This window comes from Delphinapterus leucas, chromosome 18 (assembly GCF_059928025.1).
Source record: "Delphinapterus leucas isolate spDelLeu-1000000601 "Yukka" chromosome 18, BTC_Dleu_Yukka2, whole genome shotgun sequence".
NCBI classification, from domain to species: domain Eukaryota; kingdom Metazoa; phylum Chordata; class Mammalia; order Artiodactyla; family Monodontidae; genus Delphinapterus; species Delphinapterus leucas.
This window is the reverse complement of record NC_143146.1, coordinates 61,115,664-61,140,286: the sequence shown is the minus strand read 5'-3', so window position 1 is coordinate 61,140,286 and position 24,623 is coordinate 61,115,664. Positions and strand designations below refer to the sequence as shown.

The 24,623-nt window shown below is 35.5% G+C and overlaps 1 protein-coding gene across 4 annotated transcripts in view; it reads right to left on the bottom strand.

The window, feature by feature from the left end:
- SETDB2 (SET domain bifurcated histone lysine methyltransferase 2) overlaps positions 1-24,623 on the bottom strand; it is an 82,192-nt gene that overhangs the window by 48,719 nt on the left and 8,850 nt on the right. For 3 of the 4 annotated variants that reach the window (XM_022574791.2, XM_022574794.3, XM_089899573.1), the window contains 4 exons: positions 19,753-19,878; positions 18,679-18,744; positions 15,541-15,637; positions 4,289-4,852 (listed from right to left, as the gene is read on the bottom strand). In XM_022574791.2, the coding sequence (XP_022430499.1) occupies positions 4,289-4,852; positions 15,541-15,637; positions 18,679-18,744; positions 19,753-19,878 (853 nt within the window). Of the gene's footprint in view, positions 1-4,288; positions 4,853-15,540; positions 15,638-18,678; positions 18,745-19,752; positions 19,879-24,623 lie in introns of those variants that run through there. The other variant, XM_022574792.2, reaches the window with a different exon arrangement.

The following is a 24,623-nucleotide window of genomic DNA, read 5'->3' as shown; positions in this document are numbered from 1 at the left end:
AAGCACCAAGTTAAGAGACTATCTTGACAAAAGTGTAAAGGATGTAATTGTATTTAGAATAGTTGTTTGGTTCATGGACTGTTAGACTTCTTCCCTAAATAAAAAAGACCTCTTTGAAAGACAATATCTACCAAAAATTTATAAATAATTATAAACTGCCCTGTACCTCTATTTGCTCATGAAATAAATACTTAACTTTATGAGTTTTCTCTAACTTTTCAAAATGAATTCCTTTCATTTCCTATTCTGCAAAACCTTCTTTGTAAAAATTCTCCTATGTCTGCTCTCTTACAATGGATAAACTTATATGTGTCAAACTCAAAAGGGCATATTGCATATGTCTTGTATTATCTCTCCCTCCAGTGACAGAAAATAAATTGGGGAGACTGATGCTGGGTATCTGGCTACTACAATCTGTTTTTCATAACATTGCTAAGCAGTAAACATGCAACCATAAAAAAATTTTCCCGGGCTTCCCTGGTGGCGCAGTGGTTGAGAGTCTGCCTGCCGATGCAGGGGACACGGGTTCGTGCCCTGGTCCGGGAAGATCCCACATGCCGCAGAGCGGCTGGGCCCGTGAGCCATGGCCGCTGAGCCTGTGCGTCTGGAGCCTGTGCTCCGCAACGGGAGAGGCCACAACAGTGAGAGGCCCGCATACCGCAAAAAAAAAAAAAAAAAAAATTTCCCTCTATTTAGATAACTATCTAACATGACAGGGACTTGTAACTCGATAGGGAGTAAAGAACCTGGTTATCTCGGCTATAAACTAGGTATGTAACCACTGTTAAGCTGGTTAAAATCTCTGAATCCTGGCTATAAACTAGGTACGTAACCACTGGTAAGCTGGTTAAAATCTCTGAATCCTGTCTCGTATGTTGAATGGTAAGTGACTTTAAGGTCTTTTCCTCTATGATTTGCTTCTGCATTTTTCTGTTTATACACAATACGTGTCAGAGTGGTAACTACTGTTTGCAACAGAAAAAAACAAGCAATAAATTCATTAATTTGGATTCTATTTACAGATGTAGAAATCTACTGTTGCTTTTTTTAGTATGACTTTGCAAAGTTTAAAAAGTACAGAAAAACACAAACAATAATACAATAAACACTCATATTTTGACCATATAGAATTAGCTGTCATCATTTTGTCTAGTCCTTTTAGTTGACCCTTGAACAATATGAGTTTGAACTGCATGGGTCAACTTATACATGGATTTTTTTTCAAGAGTAAATACCACAGTACTACACGATTCACGGTTGGTTGAATGCTCGGATGTGGAACTACAGATGTGGAACCGCTTATATGGAGGGCCAACTATGTTATATGTTATATTTTCTACTGCATGGAGGGTCAGCAGCTCTAACCCCTGCACTGTTCAAGGGCCAACTGTAATTTAAAACATATATACTGTATATATGATCTTCCTTAAAAAAAAAAAAGCATTACAGATAAAACTAAACTCTCAAGAGGTTTGGTGAGGCATCCTTTATACTTTTTACATACATATTTATCTACAAACAATATATTGTATTTTTTTTAAAAGTACTATAGTTATTATCCTACAACTTTTTTCATTCAATATGTTTTTGAGACCCATCTGTGTTATATACAAATCTAGTTATTTCCTTTTAACTTTTCCACAGCATTTAGATTACAATTAAGTTGCTTGATATACAATTAAGTTGCTTCTAGTTTTCAATACACCAAAAATGCTACAACATCCTTATTCTTATGCACATGTGTAAGCATCTCTAGGGTAGTAGCTTTCAAATATTTTTGACTATGACTCACAGTAAGAAATATATTTTCTTCACGATCCTACAGAGGCATGCATATTTATATGTGTATGCGTACAAGCAGAAATAACAGTGGCATGAAAGTACCTTATCATGTGGGATGCACATGGGTACCTTCTGTATGATTTAATTTTTAAAATGCTAGTTACAAGTGATTTTACATCCTACTAAACCTGTAGCTTGAAAAACAATGCTCTAGATAGACTTAAAAGTACTATTGCTAGAAAGCAGTTATGCATGTCTTCAACTGCTGTGTAATTGTGTGAGAACCCTCCTCCCTCCCCACAAATGACCATCTGGGTTGGTACAGAATTCTAGTTTTACCTTTATTTTCCGTCAGCATTTTAAGCTAATATGCCTCCTTTTTGTCTTCTTTCTGATGAAAAGTGTGTTGTCAATCTATTTTTCCTCTTTTCTATCTGATAGTGTGAGATTTACTCTTTGCCCTAGATACTTTTTAAGTTGCATCATGATATATTTAGATATAGTTATCTTATTTTCCATTTCTAGTATACAGTGGGCTTTTTCACTCTGAAGACTCCTGTCTTTCTTCAATTCTGGAAAATTCTCAGCTATTATCTCTGAACAATGCTCTTTTCTTCTCAGATGTATGTTAGAATTTTTAATTTATCCTCCATATTTTTTAACCTGTAAATTTATTTTCCCCATATCTTTATCTCTTTGCATTCTGAGGGAATCTCTTTAGTTTTGCCTTGCAATTCACTAATTCTTTCTCCAGCTCTACCAATGCTTACCATTTAGTCCATCTATTTAGTTTTTATTTCAATGACCATATATTTTATTTCCCATATTTCCAAATGGTTCTTTTACATATACAGTATACTTAAAAAATAATCTCCTTTTCTTGTTTCATGGATGCTAATATTTTATCTCTTTGGACATTTTAAACATACCTATTTTAAAGTCTCTTTCAGTCAGATTCTACATTTACCTCTGATTCTTCAGGTGTGAATGCTGCCAGTTGTTGGGACTTATGCTACCTTCATGGTCCTAAATGTCTTTGTGTGTTCTGACTGTTTGAAATAATACTTTTCGTGGAATTTACTCCTGGGTGCTCCTCTACACTGGCTGCTTTCCTCATTGCTCTGGCTCTGACCTATGGGTTTCACAGCTCTAAACCCAGTTGTTGTTAACACAATTCCAGGCCCTGTGAGTTATTAGCCTGCTTCCCAGCCTTGCGCAGGTCCCTGTTTCTGTCCCCCAAAAGAGCTCAGTGCCCACTCTCTGCCATGCATGGGACATGTTTAATTCCCATCCTGTCAGGATTAGAATCCCTGGCCCCAGTGCTCATGTCCAATTCCAGATCCCAGTGGGCTTCAGCTTTTGCTTATTTTGTGACTTCTCTTGTAATTTCTGACCAATAGATGAAAATATATATGCTGGTGGTGCATGTTACATGGGGGTTACTTTCTACAGTCTAAGGCAAAAATCACAAACAGTCAAAATTATTCTTTAAAAAACCCCACTAAACTGACCATAAAGTACAGTAAACACTGTCCAACAGTTAGTTTTTTTCCTCCATCACTGAAAGAGATTGGGCTTGGCCAGATGTAAATGGGTTACGTTTAGAGGCAATGCTGAAAAAACAACAACTTATATTTAAACAGAATAAAACTTGGCACAGTGAGAGGTTTCCTCTATGACAGATCTAAAGGAACTGAGCCAAATTGAGGTAACAGCAGATTGATATCTCATCTCACACTCCTTCTGAGAGGATGGTGAGAACTATGTATATAATTTAAATTATTTCTCTTTATCTCTCTCATGCTTTTTCTTTTTCCTAGTAAAGGCAGCTAAATTTGCATTAAATTAAATGTACATATAATGCAACTCTGCTCTACATATGCAAACCTACAAATACCAATAAATTACACACCCTGAAAAAAAAAGTTTTTCACAGTCTTAATATATTAGAACATGTTTTCATTTTTTTTTTATGGAATGTCAATTTTATGATCAGGAGAGGCACCATTAAGTTTCTAAAAAAAGTAGCAAGGAAATGATTTGCAAAAGTAAAATACAACATATAACATAATCGTTAAGAGCACGGGTTCAAATCCTGGTTCTTAAATTTGTTGACCTTACACTTGGCTTCTCAACTTCCTCATTTGTAACATGGAAATAATATTACCTACCCCATGGGGTTTTGTGAGAACTAAACAAGAAAATATATGTAAAGCACTTGTCACAGTGTTTGGCACAGTTCCATGGCATTAGCTGTAATTGCTGCTATTAGGAGTATGGTACTAGATTAAAGGGAATACTTATCCTTGGAAGAAATAATTCCCAAATTACTGAAATAACTGGCAAAGAGTTTTCTTTCCTATTGCTAATGAGATGCATCTTTCTATTTTAGATTCTCGATGAACTGGTTTTAGATAGACAGACAAACTGATACACAGCAGGACTTCTTGACAAGTACCCCCTACATTCAGAAGATTTTTTTGAAATGCCATGTTTTTCTACTCACATGTCTATGCAGCCCTCAGAACAGTCACAAGAATCAGTAAACATGTTGGAAAAGCTGTTTAAGTAATATGCTCGTGGCCACATAGTCTTTCTGTACTTAAAATGTGGAAGCTTTCTATTGTCAATTTCATTACAGAAAGAAATGGGCACTGATTCCACTCCATTGCTAATATCCGTATCAGAAACAATTTCTTCTTGCCTTGGGTAATTCCGAGTCAACTGAACATAGGTATTGAAAGAAAAGTTATCTGTAAATAGAAAGTTACACTCTGTCTCAAGCAGGTAACGAAAAACTTCCTCCATGTTTCGTAGACTCCTTCCACAAGGGGTTTTATAACTCACGTGGAGTGCTGAAGAATGAGAGTTTGTCTTTGCATGTAGTCTTTGGAAGTGGCATTTGATTGGTAGCTGCAGAGGGTTTTCTCCCTTGAAGGTAAGTGGCATTTTCATCAGACAGGCACTAGAGCAGTCATGCTTTTGGTAAGATAAATTTGGAGACAATTCTTTTTCTCTAAAGTCTGCAACTTTATTTTCCAGAGGGGGAATTTCCTTATTTTCTGTAGATCTGTTTAAAATTAATTATTTATTAGTATCTCAAATGTATAGCACAATCCCCATTTTTTAAAAAACACTGCACACTAAGGTGGTATTTAACTCCTATTAGCTTCTTGTTAGACAACACTAAAATAAGCCAGACTCTGAAATCAACATCTTACTATGTTCTGCAGCCACATAAAGTTACACCTGAAGGGTTTTTTTTTCTGGACATCAAATATGTGGTGTTTTTTCCAGCACCACTTCTTCAACTGGGTGTCCAATAATTCAGTTCAATTCTGACACTATCGACCTAGAGTCAGCAACAGATTCCACAAGTTAAAGGGCTCAGTCCCATAAGACTGCCCCATGCCAGATGCCAAATGCAGTTTCCAGGTCACCCACACTCTTGACAACCCCTTTCTCTCGGATAATGTGCTGGAAAGACTCAGAACTCAGGAAAGCACTTTAATTACTATTACCAGTTTATAATAAAAGATACACTCAGGAACAGCCAAATGGAAGAGATGCATGGGGCAAGGTAGGTAAGAAGGGGCATGGAGTTTCCATGCCCTCTCCAAATGCACCACCCTTCCAGCACCTCAAACTGTCCACCAACCAGGAAGCTCCAGGAGCCCTGTTGTTTAAAGTTTTTTATGGAGGTTTAACTGCTTAAGCATGAATGATTAAATCATTGGCCACTGGTGATTATCTCCACCTGCAGCCCTTCTCCCTGCCCTGGAGGTTGGGAGGCAGGGCTGAAAGTTTTAGGCTTCTAACCAAGGTTGTCTTTCTGGCATCCAAACCCCATCCTTAAGTTAACTAGGAGCGCCTCACCAAGTCATCTCATTTGCACGCCAAAGACATTCCTACCATTCAGGAGATTCCAAAGGTTTTAGAAGCTGTGTGCTGGGGACCCAGACAAAGCAAGTATCTTTATTATATCACAGACTAATTTCAGAGTATTCCAGAAAGCTGTGATTACAGTGGTAACTTTTTGCTACATCTACACCAATAGCACCTAGCAAATTTAGAGTTCATGTAGGACATGAGTTCAGTAAAGACCTGAGGAAGGTTATGTCTTCAGACAAACTTGGTTCAAGCAAAAAACAGTAAAGGCTAGGTAAAAAAATAATTAATTCATTAAGAATCCTTTATGCTGTTTTTTCTTTTTGCCTTCAACAACTGTACCAAGTGAACTTTCCCCATAATATGTAACCCACCTGGTCTCATACACATCTGAAAATGGTAAACTACAGGAGAAAATGGAGAGGTTATTGACTTTAAGAAAAAAACTCTGTGAAGATTCCATGTGTTCCAAACTCAGGTTTTAAACTTTCACACACACAAAAAAACCTGTTTTGTGTTACCTAATATTTTCAATCTATCTCTAGGTATCTGTTATTTATTATAAAAGTAATAAAGGTATTTTAGAAAAATTTTTATACTCACTATATAAAGCAGCACTGTCCAACAGAACTTTCTGCATTGATGGATATGTTCTATACCTGTGCTGTCCAATGGCATAGCCACTAGCCACATGCGGCTACTGAATACCTTCAAATGTGGCTACTGTGACCAAAGAACTGAATTTTAAATTTCATTTTAAGTAATTCAGATTTAAATAACCACATGTAGCTAGTTGGTACCATACTGAATGCACAGATATGAGGTGCCCCATCCTTTTTTCAGCTGTATAGTAATCCTCTACATAAATTCCACAATTTATATAATTAGTCTTCTATTGTTTTCAATCTTTTGCTATTACAAATCATGATGTAATAAAAAACCTCATATATAATAATTTCATACATGTGAAGATATCCCAGAAACTGGAATGCTAGGTAACAGGGTAAATGGATTAGTAATTTTGTTAAGATTGCCTAATTGCTCTCCATGGGGTCAGCCTCTCCAGCAATTTATGTGAGTGCCTGCTTTCACAGAGGCTCCTGATGCTTCCAGATTTCTGATAATCTAGTAGGTGAAAGGATGTCCTGTAACTTATAAATCTTTTAATGTTGGAAATATTTGTTTCCAATTTTTCTCTGTGTTACTACTTTGATGAATATCCTCATACATAAGTCCTTGACCAAATTTCTTTCTTTCTTTTTTTTTTTTTTTTTTTGCAGTATGCGGGCCTCTCACTGTTGTGGCCTCTCCTGCTGCGGAGCACAGGCTCCGGACGCGCAGGCTCAGCAGCCATGGCTCACGGGCCCAGCCATGAGCTGCGGCATGTGGGATCTTCCCGGCCCGGGGCATGAACCCGTGTCCCCTGCATCGGCAGGCGGACTCTCAACCACTGTGCCACCAGGGAAGCCCTGCAAATTTCTGATTACTACCTTAAGATACATTCCTTTAAGAGGAATTACTTGGTCAAGGGGAATATACATTAAGAATAACTTATTAAAAAACTTTCAAACATACAATTAAGAGTATTCTTTTCTCATAAAGACTGATATACTGGAACCTCATGTACTTGTAAGAACTCCAGAACTCCCAGCACATAATGACTCTGTCCAACCCTCTGCGCTGAGTGATAACCAAACTCTAGCAAGGCTTCTAGCAGCATAAGGACATGCATGTCCCTAGGATAACCCCAGCCTCTCAACAAAATGCCTCCTTGAGAAAGCTCAAGGCTGTTTCTTCTAGCCAACACCTAAAGACAAGCCCCTGACCTTTCTTAGAACATTTACTAAGAAGGTCTTAAAATTATGAATCTTTCCTGGGTCTCTCTGAGATGTATATGTTTCTATAACTCAGGAATATTTTTCTCAAAAACCTGAAAGCCATTCTTTTGCAAGGTAATCATCAGGAAGGACAGGGTCTCTGTCCTCCAGTCTCTGTGGGAGGACAGAATCCTAACTTGATGACTGCCAGCCAGCACACACAGCTGGCCTCATGGGCATTCACAGTGATTAACCTTCAGTAAGTTTTCACTTGAGCCCCAGCTTGTACTCCCTTCCTTACTCCCGCGTTGCCCTTTAAAACGCCAGTCACCTCAGCACAAATCGCGATGGAGCTCAGCTCGTATTCCTACTGTCAGTAGTTAGTGAATAAAACTTGTTTCCACCACTATAGCTAATGTCTGGCTTTATGTTTGACACTTATTACCAGGTTTTAATAATTATCAATATTTTGCCTATTTTATTTAATCTATTCTCCACCCCTCTTGCCCCATCCTGGAACACTGGAGTATTTTAAAGCAAACACTTATCTGAAATAATTCAGTATGTATTTCTAACAAATAAGTCTTTTTAAAAATACATAATCTCAATGGCCCATCTTCACATTTCCCCGATTGTCTTAAAACCTGTTTGAATCAGAATCAAACCCCTACACTCTGTATTTGATTCAGGTGTCTTTTATGTCTCTACCCTTATGTAGTGCTCCCTCCCTCTTCATTAATGACATTTATTGGTTAAAGTTAAATAAACTGTGTCATTTGTCCTATAGTAGTTCCCACATTCTGGAATCTGGCTGATGCCTTCCATGTGGTGTTGTCATTTAACTCACCCCCTTCCATTCCTGGCAAAGCAGTAGTCAGTTCTAGAAGCCTGATTTGATTCAGGTTCAATTTTGGTGGGGGGTTGGGGGAGATAATTCATACGTGGTGCTATGAATTTCCTATTGCATCACGTAAGGAGACAAACAATGTCTGATTGTTCACATTTAGTGATGCTTAGATTTATAAGTGGGTTTGGGTGTTTCCATCCATTTTAAAGCTCCTCACTTTCACTTAACAGTTTTGGCATTCACCCATGATGGTTGTCTAGACCAGTGCTACGTTCAGGTGTGGTGGTGCCAGTTCCCAGTGGTTTTTTAACAATTCATGGTAAGTACAAAAATTGAAAGTGCAAAAGTTTAGAAACTTTTACAGCAATTTAACATTGCTGCAACATTTTATGCATTTTACAAGAGCATCACTCCTCAATAAGTTAGAAGTTTAAAACAGAACACCTGTTCTGACCACAATTCATTTGAGACCACTGGGCTAAGGCCACTGTTTCTTTGGGGCGTGGTGGGGTGGGGGTAGTAGTTGTAAAAATAACAATCTTCTAATTCTATCATTCCTACTGCATTTTCCGGCTAGAGTGCTTTCATAAAGAAGAAATTTTACTCATCAATTCTTGGGTTATCCTGAAATACAGTTAGTATAAGCAGGCAGATAAATGCTTGATTCTTTTTCTTTAATTACTAATATTCAGAATGATGAGTTGTATCCTAGCAACTACCAAAGTGACAGATTTTTTTTTGCTTTACAATGGTGTGTTAGTTTCTGCTGTATAACAAAGTGAATCAGCTATACATATACATATATCCCCATATTCCCTCCCTCTTGCGTCTCCCTCCCAACCTCCCTATCCCACCCCTCTAGGCGGTCACAAAGCAGGAGCTGATCTCCCTGTGCTATGCAGCTGCTTCCCACTAGCTATCTATTTTACATTTTGTAGTGTATGTATGTCCATGCCACTCTCTCACTTCGTCCCAGCTTACCCTTCTCCCTCCCCCTGTCTTCAGGTCCATTCTCTATGTCTGTGTCTTTATTCCTGTCCTGCCCCTAGGTTCTTCAGAACCTTTTTTTTTTTAAATTCCATATATATGTGTTGGCATACAGTTTTTTTTGGATAGCTTTTTTGCTTTCTGTCACAAGATATCTCAGGTCTGGAATCAGCCATTTCTCTAAGGGACTACAGTTCCATTTAATGAGAAATGGCATTTAGAGACTACGATCATGGTACTAGGAGGTACACATATTTTAATCAATAAAAAATGCCAAACTGCTTTCCAAAAAGGCTGGACCAATTTATACTCTCATAGCATGGATGAATGCTCATCTACCTGAATATTATTTTAAAATTTTTCATCAATTGGATAGGTGAAAAATATTTTATTACCTCAATTTTTTTCTCTAAATAATAAGGAGTTTGAACATAATTTCATGTTTATTGTTTTTTTTTCCTTTTGGCTAACTGTCTATTCATATGCTTTGTCCATTTTCCTATTGGGGGCTTGTTCATTCATTCGTTCATTCATTCATTCATTCATTCATTCTTCCATCAACGATTTCTTGAGTGCCTGCTATGCGCCAGGTGCTATGGAAAAAAAGATGAGAGCTCTGTGATCTCAAGGAGCTTACATTCTAGGCAGTGAACTAAGTATTTATAATAAAGTATAAACAATATTATGAATAATGCCATGATACATAATGTGATAGAAAGATATCTAATATTTATTATTTTTCTGTTTTTTAGGGTTCTAATTTTATAATTAATTTTTCTATGGTTTGAGAGTCTAGTTTCATCTGGAATTTATTTTGACGTAACACGAAGATCTAACTTAAATTCTCCAAATGATATCCAATTGTTCCAGAGTCTTTTACTGAATACCTCCTTCTTTCACCTTCTGACTTTTGACTTACTAGCTTAATCATATCTCAAGTTCTTAGATATACATAAAAATGTCCTCTTATTTTCTAGACTTATTCTGCCTTTTGATCGAACTGTTAATTCTTATACCAATATAACATTGTTTTCCATACTATAATGGAACATTTTGAAATTTCTCAGGGCAAGTCCTTCCTCACTATTTTGCCTTTTAAACATGTTCTAGGTGTTTTCTGATTTTTTATCTTTTGAGATTAAATTTATAATGGCTCGCCAAGTTAAAAAAAATCGAAATGCTTGGATTTCATATGAAATTAAATCTATAAATTAATTTGGGAAGAATTACCATTTTTACAATATGCAGTTTTCCCATCCAGGCACATGGCAAGTTTATCCATTCATTAAAATCTTTAGAATTAATTTTCCTCAGGTATATACTTCTTGTAATTAGTCTCATTTATTTTACTTTCTGGTGTTGTGAATGGGGATTTAATTTCATATTGTCTAAAGGTATAGAGTTTCATATTTTTATTTTATGTGACTGTCACTAAACCCTCGTTTTAGCGTAATAATTTTACACTTGCATCTTAGATTTTCTAGAAGGATAAGACTATCTACAAATAATTTTACTTTGTACATTTCAATAATCATATTTTCTTTTCCATTCTATTATACTGGCTAGAATTTCCATAAAAATACTGAATAACAATTATGATAGTGGGCACTTCTGTCTTAATCTTTATTTAAAGGAAATGTCTCTAAGTTTCACCAGTATATAGGACATAGATGCTGGTTTAAGAAACATATTCTCTCCCACATTAAGAAAAAATTCTTCAAAATGGTACAGATGAACCGGTTTGCAGGGCAGAAATAGACACACAGATGTAGAGAACAAACGTATGGACACCAAGGGGGGAAGTTGTGGGGGTGGGATGAATGGGGAGATTGGGATTGACATATATACACTAATATGTATAAAACATAAATAATAAGAACCTAATGTATAAAAAAATTAATAAAATTCAAAAATTCAAAAAAAAAGAGTTCTATTTCTAATGGTTCATATTACTTTTAAAAGTCTTTTGGCATCTTATCTTAAGCTTTTTTTCCTGTGGTTTACTTCTGTAAAATAATATATTTCCTAATACTAAATCATTCTTGCTTGACTAGTATAAATTCTAAGTCATCTCATTAATATTTCTCTGGATTAGAATTGCTAAAATTTTATTTAGAAGCTCCATATCCACAATAGTGATATTTTAAACTTTTTAGGGCCATAAACCCTTTGACAATCCGAGGAAAGCTATGAACCCTCTCTAGAAATACACTATAAACATAAAACTTTGCATACCATGCAGGGCCTCCATTGTCTCTAGTTTAAGGACTCATCTTTATTATAGTTAACTCTATATTTAGATGGTTTCTATGCCACTGCCATTTCTTAAATACTATATCTTATACATTCTGACTCCTCTTTTGGTCAGCAAGAGGATTTTCGAGAAAATTTTCCAGAAGGTTATGTATATAGATGTTTTCTGAGCTTTTGCAAAGGTGCTAGCCTGATTTTTGCTGTTTTGTTGGCTTTTTTTGTTTGTTTGTTTTGATACTTGTAAGATATTTATACATTAAGACTGATATTAAAACTTTTTAAAAATCAATACTTATCTATTAGTAATTTTCATTTCTGTGGTACTTGGTAAAACCTTTTGCCTCCAGACTTGATATTTTCTTATACTCAGAAGTTACCTTCTTTGACTATTGCTTCTGCTTCACTTATTCTAGCTTCGTGTGTTTTTGTTCATTTGTTTGTTCTAGTTCAGAAAAAACAGGGCAGATTTTTCCAAAAGCAATGATTCTGTTAGGCAAGTTTACATTATTTTTTAATATATTGAGAACATCTACATTTCATATTTATTTAAGTACCAAATTTTTTAATGGAAAATATATGTATTTTCATTTTCTAGCTGCTGGAACAATTCTGAATCCTAGTTTAGACATTGTGATTTCCTGCACTGCCGTTGTAAGCAGTAGCACATTGGTCCTAACTCTGTCACCTTAGCTTGAAATTCTTAACATTTTGTAAAGAACATTATAACATATGGATGATCCTGAAAATATTTTACAGTGTTCACTAAAATTGTTGGTTTTCTGTTAATAGCTTCTTTTTTGAGAACACTATTCATCATTCTGTTCTTTTTCTCACTCATTTGCCCTTTTCTTCTACATTTTGGGTAATCTTTCTTTTTTTTTTTTTAAATAAATTTATTTATTTATGGCTGCATTGGCTCTTCGTTGCTGCGCGGTCTTTCTCTCACCGCAACGAGCGGGGGCTACTCTTCGTTGCGGTGTGCGGACTTCTCAGGCTCAGTAGCTATGGCACACGGGCTTAGTTGTTCCGCAGCACGTGGGGACTTCCCGGACCAGGGCTCGAACCTGGGTACCCTGCATTGGCAGGCGGATTCCTAACCACTGCGCCACCAGGGAAGTCCCGATTTGGGGTAATCTTAAAGATCCCAGACTATACCTTTAATTTCCTTAATTGACTTTCACAATGAATACTTTCTTAAAAGAAAGGCTGGGATAAAACTGATCACTGCACTACTATTTATAATAGTAAATATTTGGAACAATCTAATTATCCATCCTTAAAGGAATGGAATTAATAAAATGTATTCTCACATGATGGAAATCCAAACAAGGAGATGAAATAAATCTATAACACGGAAGCAACATGATTAGATCTCAAAACTAATGCTGAGTAGGGACTTCCCTGGTGGCACAGTGGTTAGGAATCTGCCTGCCAGTACAGGGGACACAGGTTTGAGCCCTGGCCTGGGAAGATACCACATGCCGCGGAGCAACTAACCCGTGCGCCACAACTACTGAGCCTGTGCTCTAGAGCCTGCGAGTTCCAACTACTGAGCCCATGTGCTGCAACTACTGAAGCCTGCGTGCCTAGAGCCTGTGCTCTGCAACAAGAGAAGCCACTGCAATCAGAAGCCCACACACCGCAACGAAGAATAGCCCTCACTTGCGCCGCAACTAGAGAAAGCCTGCCCACAGCAATAAAGACCCAACGCAGACAAAAAAATTAAAATAAATAAATTAAATTAAAAAAAAAAACTTTCAAAAAACTAATGCTGAGTAAAACAAGAAGGTACATATATGAATATTTATGTAAAATTTAAAAACTATAATAGCACTATATATTATTTATGGCTATATAAATATTAAAAAATGAACTAGAAAAATAACAGATGATAGTGACTGCTCCTAGAGAAGCAGAGAGGGCAACGGAACTTTGTCATGGTGAGAAGGTAGGTATGGCTCAAAGAGATTATAGTGTTTTGTTTTCTTTTTAAAAAAGAGACTGGAAGCAAATACAATGAAAGGTTAATAGCTGTTAATTCTGGATGGTGTGAGTATGGGTTTCTGCCATATCCCTTTTTATGTTTTCAATCTTTAAGATTTCTCAAAAAGGTAGCAAAAAATATTGGATGAGAATGCAGCTAAAAGATCAATGCAAATCCATCACCACCCATGGACTACAATGCAGTAGCACCTAATACATTAAAAATGAGGGGGGAAAAAAAGCAGAAAAAATGAGGTAAGGTTATGTTTTCCCTTAAATAACTTCAGTCTGTTTTAGTATTTTTGAAACATGCTGGGGGTACATCCATAGTAAGAAATATATTCTATAATGTACTTTTTGTTTTGTTCTTCCATTTAACTTCTATCTTCCTTAGCCTAGTCTACGTTTCTGTTTTTATTTATTTATTTATTTAGGTATCCAATATTTCCTTGTTTTTTGAAGCCTGTGCCTGGAATTGCTTTTCCCCTATTATTAAGTGCCAAGTTCCTTTCTACCACTTTTTCATTATAATGTATTCTGAACTATAAGCAGTACCATTTACTTGTCTACCTAAGATATAGATCCCTTTGTTTGGTTTCACTCAGTATTCACTGTAATAAATTCTCTTAGGCTCTCACAGCTTTGTTCTTTGTTTTGATATAGGCTAATTTACTCTCAAGTAATTTATATAGCTACAGTGTTGTACAACCAGTAAACTGAATGTTTCATTTCCCTTTTCAGCTTGACTTAGCCAACTAAATTATGTTCCAAACTGGGTTCTGTGGCATTCTTTTCTACAAATGTCATCATTTGATTTCCCCTATTTTGGGGGAAGGGGAATATGAAATACTAATTTGAAGATTCAAAAAGTTCTTCTCTTAATATGAAGGGATTAACTTAGGGTATACGCAAGAGAGAAAATTGTATATAAGCTATCATTAGTTCTTAAATAAAAACTAAAATTTGTACAGTAATTTACAGTTTACAATGTATTTTTATGTAATTTCCTCATGTGACACTTAATAAGTACAGCTCTAAGTTAGTCATTACTGGAACAATAGACAATTAGAACTACTTACGACTAAAATGTAAGAGTAAACATGCTGGTAAAATCTGTAATTTGGAATTTAGGGTTTCAAGAAAGTTAACTAAGCTGGCTTACAAGTACTCTTCTGGTGACTAATTTAATAAAAATCAAGAGGTGTAAGGCTCAAGTTATCAGGCAATTAACAAAGGAAAAAATCTTTTTATATTTATAAAGAAAAGTTAGAAAAGCAGAAAAACATGGAAATGAAATACTGATATGAACCTCAGAAGTGATTCTTTTCCTAAAAATTAATTAAAAAAAAAAAAGAAATGATTCTTTTCTTATCTATGCTTCATTTCATAAAACAAATGAAAGAAAACCAACCTACTACAAATCTCAGGAGTTAAGTAACCTAATTTCAATCCAATTTTGTGGGGAGGAAGATCAACTTTCTTACATGTATGAAGATACTTTACTGGAAAAAAACAAAAACAAAAATAAAGAAAACCAATCCTATGCACAGTGCTGTAGATCTAGTTACTGACCCTGCAAAAACACAAAAATGCTGTAAGTAAACAACGGATACGTAGGTAAAGCAGGGTTATCTGGTATTGTCTGCATCTTTCTGCCAGTCTCTGGGTAGGGGTAAACTGATGATAGTGGCTACTTCTATCAGTCACTATAGGGGCTTCTCTGTTTTTATTTGGCTTGAGAACTGTTTTGTCATTAGACACCTTGAACTACAAGGCAGAACATGGCTTCACAGAATGCCAACTGATTTCCCAGCTCTTGACAAGTCTGATGTACATAAAGTACACAACTTTTAAAACTTTTGATGGGAAAGCATCCTTTTTTATATATTTTATCTACTCTTACGTCAAATGATTAGCAACAGTAAATCCCTTTTTGGGAGCAAAAGCATTAATGACATAAATAAATTTAACTTATATACATACAGAGAGGTATAGTCTTCTGGAAAGGAGTCTTCATGTGATGTAGAGGGCAATGAACTTGATTTGTTTTCCTGTGCATTCTGGGTCACAGACGTGTGATCTACATGAAAAAATTACAAACTTAACAAGAACACCAAGTTAAAAATCACTCACTGTAAAATCTAAATAGTATCTTTATTGACTAGATATATATATAGCCCTTAAATCTGAAAACATATTAAGATTTCAAGATTGAGCCAAAAAATTAGGTGTCAACATTGTCAAAAACATTAAGAAAATAAGATAGGATAAAATAAAACACTTAGAAGAGATTTCTACTGCAGAAATTGTAGTTTGGCCGACCTTTATCTGAATTTTAATCAACCTTTAAAGTGAAACATCAAGTATCCCTATTTCTGCTTGTATTTTACAAAAAAACATAACTCTTAAAGGCTCTATTAAGGTCACAAAATTGAAAGTTTATGTATCTTTTGTTTTCTCATTATTCTATTACTATCTATTTTGGGGGGAGAGGGAGGTATTTGGGTACCTCTTTTTGTCTTTCCATTTGTATTTTCATATTTCTCTTAGTTTCTCCTATATCTTTCCACACTTACTTTCATCTCATTTGTTGTCTCTTCTTTTTCAACTTCATCTATTCTTTCTAACATGACTCCACTATAGAAATAAGCTATGTATTTAATGAAAAAGTTATAGATTTCCTGCTCCTATTTTGAAAAAAATGGATATGTAGAATATTCTATGTTTGGTTTTAAAAAATTGTGCTTCTTCCTATGCAGCAGTGGACCTTAAGAAAAAAAGTGATTCTCATCCTGCCTTAGATTATTAACTTGCATTGGTCCTTTAGTGCAGACCACTCTTATTAAAAAGAAAAAAAAAGTTTAAGTAAATAATAGTTTAAGTTATAATCCAAGGTTATCCTTGGCTAATTAGAAAGCATAAAAAACCCTCTTTATACAGGTGAGAAAAGAAGATTTAAAATCTGATAGTTGAAGAGAGCTGAGTAAATAATATAATAACTGATTAAAAATTAAATAAGTTTAACAAGTTAAGAATTTCCCAGCTAATTTCTTTGAATGAGCCATATAAAGCCATATTAACAAATAGGAACAAAACAAATAAATATAAGCATAGTTAGAAATAAGATTTACTAAAAAACATGGAGATTTTAAATTAACCATTAGATAAGGGGAGAAAGGAGAAATAATAATTTCTTTCAAGAAAACAGTATCCAAGTCTTTGTATGGGGATACAGCAAATATTTACAGAATTATACACAATCAAAGAAAATTAAAGGTAATTAGTGGTTTGGAGAATTCAGGCTGGATCTGGGATGGCTTGTTTTGACCTCAACACCAAGTCCTTTTGTTTCCCCCAGTCTCAGTATTCCTTTTAATATAAATACTAACATGAATCTTTATTACTAGAAAGTGTTTAATCCGTACATATGCTAGCAATGTCAATTACATAACTCCCCAATTACTTTTAAAACATTGCTCTACCACTAGCAAACATATACTTTTATTTTGATAAATTTGTTACACTTCAGATGAACTATATAAAAATATGAAACTATAGTACTCAGTATTTCTATTGATGAAATCTTTACTTTAAAAGAACCAAAACAGGGCTTCCCTGGTGGCGCAGTGGTTGAGGGTCTGCCTGCCGGTGCAGGGGACGTGGGCTCGTGCCCTGGTCCCGGAGGATCCCATATGCTGCGGAGCGGCTGGGCCCGTGAGCCATGGCTGCTGAGCCTGCGCAACCAGAGCCTGTGCTCCGCAACAGGAGAGGCCACAGCGGTGAGAGGCCCGCGTACCGCAGAAAAAAAAAAAAAAAAAAAGAACCAAAACAAAACCCAACCTATATTCTTTTAGTGGGAAAGACTGTTTCAGAAAGAAAAAAAAAACAAAAAAACGTTGCTTAGAATTAATTCCTCTTACCACCTCCTGCATTTAAAAGCTTCTCTTGCAAAGCAAATGTAATCCCTTAAGGATGTGTTGATTCCAAGTGCTATTGAAGGATACTGAAAGACTGTTTTCTTCAAGAATCTACTCTTCTAAAACTGTACATTAGCTACTGAAATTGAAAATACTTTTGAATAACAAAAGCTCTCTTTAAAATAAACTTGGGACTTCCCTGGCGGTCCAGTGGTTAAGACTCCTCTTTTCCACTGCAGAGGCATGGGTTCAATCTCTGGTCAGGGAACGATGATCCCGCATGTCTCGGCACAGCAATCAATAATCAGTCAATCAATAAATCAATAAATAAAACTAAACTGATGATGTTAAGTCATTTTTCAGAGATTTAAAACCTTATGGCTCCAAATTATGAGTTAAAATAATAATTTGTTGAAATATTTACCAATATTAATTAAAATTTAGTAAATGTACCTCCTCAACACTTTAGCAAATTAATGATAGTCTAAGATTTATAGGACAGTGATTCTGATAAAATAACTTGCTTTTTAATTAAAAAAATTTTTAATTGACATATAGTTGATCTATAATGTTGTGTTAGTTTCTGGTGTACAGCAAAGTGATTCAGATATATATATATATATATATATATATATATATATATAAATATATACACACACACGTATTTTTTCATATTCTTCTCCATAATGGTTTATTATAGGATACTGAATATAGTTCCCTGTGCTATACAGGACTTGTTGTTTATCTAAAATAACTTTTCAATTTTTCTTTTTATAATCCTGGTACATTATCTTTGTTCAATTACTTCTAAAATAAATTTGTTAGACTGATGGTCTAATAATAATCTAGAAATGAAAAAAATTTCCATCAATTTATCTATACCAGAATGTGCCTTTTAGTATTGTTCTTTACACAAAGTATCAATAGGTTTATAGTGGTTTGGAGTCTTGGAATTCTATTTGCCCTTCTTATAGTAGAAGCGTTTTTGAAAAAGAGATACAATTCTTCCCGGAGAGGTTTAGTAGAGTATGCATTTCCTATGGGGTAGGACTTTTTGTTTACTAGGGAAACTGATTTCCATATATGGATCTTACAGTTTTATTTTTAAACTGTCTTCAGTTAACTTGACATAATTAAGGCTGGCTTGCTTCAAAGCAAGAAAACAGCAGAGAATATTCTAGATTGGGATTAGAAATGTACATACCCTTTATCAAAGTTGACTTACTATTTATAGTTGCTTCCTTCACTAGAATCATTGCTTGGATGTATTCTGTTAAGGAAAGGAAAAAAGAATGAAAACAATCAGCAGCAGTATCATCTTCACTCAAGATGTCAGCTACTGTACTAGGCAATTTACATACTTTATCTCATTCAATCTTCACAACTCCTCTAAGAGGTTCTTATGATTATCTACTGAATACATTAAAGACAAAGAAATTAAGGCCTAGTGGTTAAGCTGTTTATTCCAGGTCAATAAGCTAGAAAGTGGCAGAACTGGATTCAAACCTAGATATATCTGATTCATGAAGGAATGAGAAGGAATATTAAAATGAAAAATACTATTAATTTTGTGGACAAGCACATCATAGATTAATGTCATAAGAACATCCATAAAGTATTAAGAATATCCTGGGGAAAAATAAAGGATAGTCGGGGGAGATTTTGCTTGAAAATCATATGTTCTGATGGAATGAAGGAAATTTCCATATAAAAGTCTATGTTCTACAACCACTTAGGTTGAAGACAAAGAAGCAGAAAAAATACTGGGTTGACTGAACTGACCGCCTATGTAGAACGCAAGGTTTGCTTTCTGAAGACTACTAAGGCAAGTTCTGTTTAAAGCAGGCAAAATATATTTATATATTTACTTTTATATTAAAGAAAATAAGTTGTCTCTGAATGATTGGGTAATACATAATTTCTGTTATATTCTTCTATATGTACCAAATGTTCTACAATGAGTTTTGCAATACACCCCCCCAAAAAAAGATAAAATGAGGGAGAAGAAGGTAGCCTGAGATAAATTCAGCAGCTATTATTCAAAGTAACCAGCTTCATCCAGTTTTACAAAATGTCCACAGTATGGTAAAAACAAGTTTTTATAGAAGCAGGACACACACACACACAAAAAGCAAGTAGAACTGATGTTAGGTTCTTAAAAAACAAAAGAAGTTATTTGACTTTTAAAACGAACAGCATACTGGAAACAGAATTATATTATATTATCAGTGGGTAATATTCAGCATTAAATGTACTGAACGTTTTTATTGCTTCATACCTTTATTTGTGGCAGATCCATCTTTGATCTTTTGTTTCAGTGACTGCAGCACATTTTGCACTTGTTCAAATATGAAATCCACTTTCCCATCATCTTCTAGCTCCATCCAGAAAGTTTTTGCATCACCTAAAGAAAAAATAATAGCCTAAGAGCTCAACAGACATAATTTTCCTAAGGCACATGTTATTAAAAATATACTTGGTTTCTAAATAAAAATCAAAATTTAACTGGCCTATTACTTTCCTTGAAGAAAAAGATTTTGGTCACTGTTTCTTTACAACGACCTACAAGCAAAAAATATGACCTAGGTATCTCACTTATTTCTGATAATTTTTAAAAAAATGTGTTGAAAACTTCAGTGACACTTTTTTTTTTTTAACTTTAAATGCCTAAACAATTTATTTTTCTTTCTGTGTAGTGACACTATTTCTTGACTGGAAAACAGAAGGAATGACTTCATTCTAGGGGTGGGAGTGGGTGTATTTATAGACACATTCATTTTAAAAGTTTCAAGGACATAACCTCCATTGAGTATGGAAGTGGAGGGTTCCAGAAGGAAACATCTCAACAATTGTTGAAATAACTAAATGTCTAACAATAATGCTTTAAAAACTATCTTTGATAGTAACTTTTTAATAATTATGTTGACTGAAAGAAAAATGCACAAACTACAAGTTGCACATTATGTTTTATTTGGCAAACTACTGAGGACCACAGCCTGGGAAACAGCCTTTCAGACAGCTCTGAGGAACTTCTCTGAAGAGGTAAGGGAGGAGCCAGGATATACAGAAGTTTTTTGCTGGGGGGAGTGGGGCTGGGGGGCGGTGGTAATAAAACATGTAGTCAAACATCAAAAGATTACTGCTAATCACAAAAGACACACATCTCAGTTTAATGATTTTAGTGCTTTTCTGTGTCTGGGGAGATGCAAGAGTTTGGGCTCATTGAAGTTACTCCTCAGACATGCATCTTAACTATCTAGGACTAGTATCCGGTTTTTCTACACTCTGAACTCCCCTCAGGGCGTGCTGCTGCGGGCGGATGTAGTGGATGACGGCTTGATGGCAGGCAATATTCACTGTTTACTGAAATGGCAGGCAACATTTTTTGTTCACACTTACAGGAGGCAAAATAATGTTTAAAGCTTTTATAGATAAAGTTATATAGATAAGCCAACATTTCAGATGCCCAGCAAGCTAACACCTTAATCAAAAATTTTCTAGCGAAATCATCCTTTCAAAGCTGAAAACAGAAATACGAGAAATGCAATGAAAATAAATAGGCGAAAGTCAAATCTTACACCATGTTTAAAAGTAACAGGGGCTTCCCTGGTGGCGCAGTGGTTGAGAGTCCGCCTGCCGATGCAGGGGACACGGGTTCGTGCCCCGGTCCGGGAAGATCCCACATGCCGCAGAGCGGCTGGGCCCATGAGCCATGGCCGCTGAGCCTGCACGTCCGGAGCCTGTGCTCCACAACGGGAGAGGGGCCACAACAGTGAGAGGCCCTCATACCGCAAAAATAAATAAATAAATAAAAATAAAAGTAACAAAAAATACCTAAAATGTTAAACACAAATTATTTATAAAATATATAAAATTAATGTATAAAATGTTTAAAATGAATAGGGCCTTAAGCAAAGGAGAAACATTACAAAAACTGCACTGTAGAAAGGTCACTTGAGAAGCCATTGGGAGGATTAATGAGCAGACAGCGTAGTAAGTTTACAAAAAATACATTTTCCTTAATATTAAAAATTAAACCCAGAGCCTCCAAGTTGGTAATGGAGTGAGATTCTTCAAAAGAGGCTTAGGACTCAGAGTCCCAACTCTCCCTGGCAGTCATCTAACCAAAGGGGGACCTCTGGCTAATTAGGGCTGCTGCTACCATAGAAGCCTCAGGAGGGGTGCTGTTTCCCTGTTAACTCTCTGGCCTGATGTGTACTACACAAGACTAAGCCTACTTTTCCTTTTTCCCCGTAGCACAGTTCAGACAAAGGTTTCAACATTTGAAAAACATGCAATGTGAAAGGACAAAAGGAATGAGAAATGATGTTTTAGAGACAGATAGGGGCTGTGACATAGCCTTGAGTGCCATGCTAAGCAACTTTATTTTTATATGGAAGGCTATAGGGAGCCACTCAAGAGGTTTAAGCATCTTACTATGTTATTAATTTTGCTTCTAAAAAATCACTAAAGTGGCAGTGGGAAGAGGGACGAGACAAGAATGATTTCTATATTTCTGACTCAGGCAACCATATGTATAATAATGGTATCCACTGCGATAGGGAATAAAGGTAGAGAGACAAGTGAGAAATTCAAGTAGGGTGAGTAAACTGGATGCACAGGCTCCAGGGTAAGATCTGATCCAGATATACAAATTTTGGAGTCAATAGCACACAAATTCTTGCTAAAGCCACAAAATAGATGTGATTAGAGAGAATCTGTAGAATGAAATGAGGGTCTTCTGTAGAACATCAACATGGAGTGCTTATTAAATACATCGATAATGACCTAGGTATGTGTACATGTATATATCTATATTTCTCCATCCATCACTTGAAGAGCTTCAGGACATTGGTACAGAGAATCTCTGAACACCTTTGAGCCTGTTATCAGCAAACTGTAGTCTATGAACTCCTGGGAGTTCCCAAATCCTTTCAGACAATACGCTAGGTCAAACTATTTTAATAGTAATATCAAGACATTATTTGCCCTTTTCTTCCCTATACTGACATTAACTGATGGTTCAAAAGCACTGGTGAGTAAAAATGTTGGAGCCTTAGTGTGAATCAAGGCAGTTGCACTAAACTACTAGTAAGTCATTATTATTATTTACCACCAATTTCACTTAAGAAGGTCCTTGATAAAGCAACATAAATAATTACCAAAAAAAAAATAATAATTACCACAATACAATGGCTGTTTCAAGGAAAAGCACTAGGGAGATTGTTTGAGTTGTAAGCTAAACTAGCTGGTTTTTTTTTTTTTTTCATAGAAAACCATTTTTCCTTAAAAGAACCACTAATAAAAATTATGTTTTTTTCCAACTTGGGTGTCTGGTACACATTTGCTCAAACATGAATAAAGGGAGCCTATCACTTGAAGGACAAAAGTAACAGCATTTGTTGCTAATGAAAAATTCAAGCTATCAAGTTGAAACTGAAAATTTAGAAAACTTGCATCTGCCATGGTAAGCTTGAGAGCTTCTCAATAACTAATCACTTTTTGATGAGATTGGTAGCAATATTAACAAATGTAATATTTAAATACTGTATGATTAAATGTGTCAACATTTGGAAAAATCGGCATAATTCATTGAACCAATGTTTTCCAAGTGGCCAATGCATGATGTTATAAAATCATACATGTGTAAAAGGCCCATCAAAGTGCGAGACAAACCAATGGATTTTTAATGTAACATAGTGTAAAAAAAGCTCACTGATAAGAATTCAGATTCCACACTATAACTAACCTTGAAGGAATGACTACTTGTTGAGTTTTGTAGTTGTATCAAAGAAAAATATCCACAATTATCTGAGAGGCTATTAAAATATTCTTCCTTTTTCCAACTTCTTGTCTGTGTGAAGCTTCATTTTCTTTATACATTTACACCAAAGCAACATATCACAACAGACTGAATGCAGAAGGAGATCTGAGAATCTCTCTTCTATTAAGCCAACTATTAAAGAGATTTGTAAAAATATAAAACAATGGTTTTCTCACTAATTATTTTCGTTTCAGAAAATAGTTATGTCTCACAAAAATGTAATTTGTTAACATGTTGGGTTTATTATTTAAAAAAAAATAAGCCAATTACCATTTTTGAAGCGTCTCAGTTTTCTAATACAGTAAATATGAATAGATATTATCCACATAAACAAAAGCTGTTAGGGGTTTTAAACACTTTTAAGAGTATAAAGTAGGGCTTCCCTGGTGGCGCAGTGGTTGAGAGTCCGCCTGCCGATGCAGGGGTACACGAGTTCGTGCCCTGGTCCGGGAAGATCCCACATGCCGCGGAGCAGCTGGGCCCGTGAGCCACGGCCGCTGAGCCTGCGCGTCCAGAGCCTGTGCTCCGCAACGGGAGAGGCCACAACAGTGAGAGGCCCAAGTACCGCAAAAAAAAAAAAAGAGTATAAAGTAGTCCTGAGACCAAAAGAAAGTTTGAAACCACTGGCCTAGATAACTGTCCAGTGAAATTAGTACTACAATTAATACAATCTGTAAACAATCTGCATATTACAAGTATGTTAAAGGGTGGTGAAACTATTCTGTATGATACTGTAGTGGTGTATACATGACATTATGCATTCGTCAAAACCTATAGAACTTGAAAGCACAAAGAGTGAAGCTTAATGTATGCAAATTTTAAAATATCATTTAAGAGATCAGGGATCCCAGGAAGGAATGTATACACAACCTCTCTGAAGGGCTGAGTGGAAAAGGTGCTGACCTAAATAACTTTGGAAATAAATGGACTCTGTAAAACTATAGGCAAAAGGAAGTTGCACAAGGACTGAGGTGTCACACCTGGGAATAAGTTTACAGTACTTCTGATACTGCTATACATATATACTAGAATCGAGCAATTAAATAAATGGATAACAGACAATGGGAATTTATAGATAAGCAAGGAGAGTAAGCTAGAATAATCCATGTGGTAATGGATTAGAGCCAGAAACATCAGTATAAACTCATGTTTAGCTCAATACAGATACAGATGGTTACATATAGAAATATTTATAGATATGTGTATATACAATTATATTTATATATACTTTGCTCTGTCAGCTGAGAGGGCCAGAAGCAAGACACCCCAATAACAAATGAATACACCTACTGCCCAGATCTTAGTTTGTAATACCATTTTCCAAT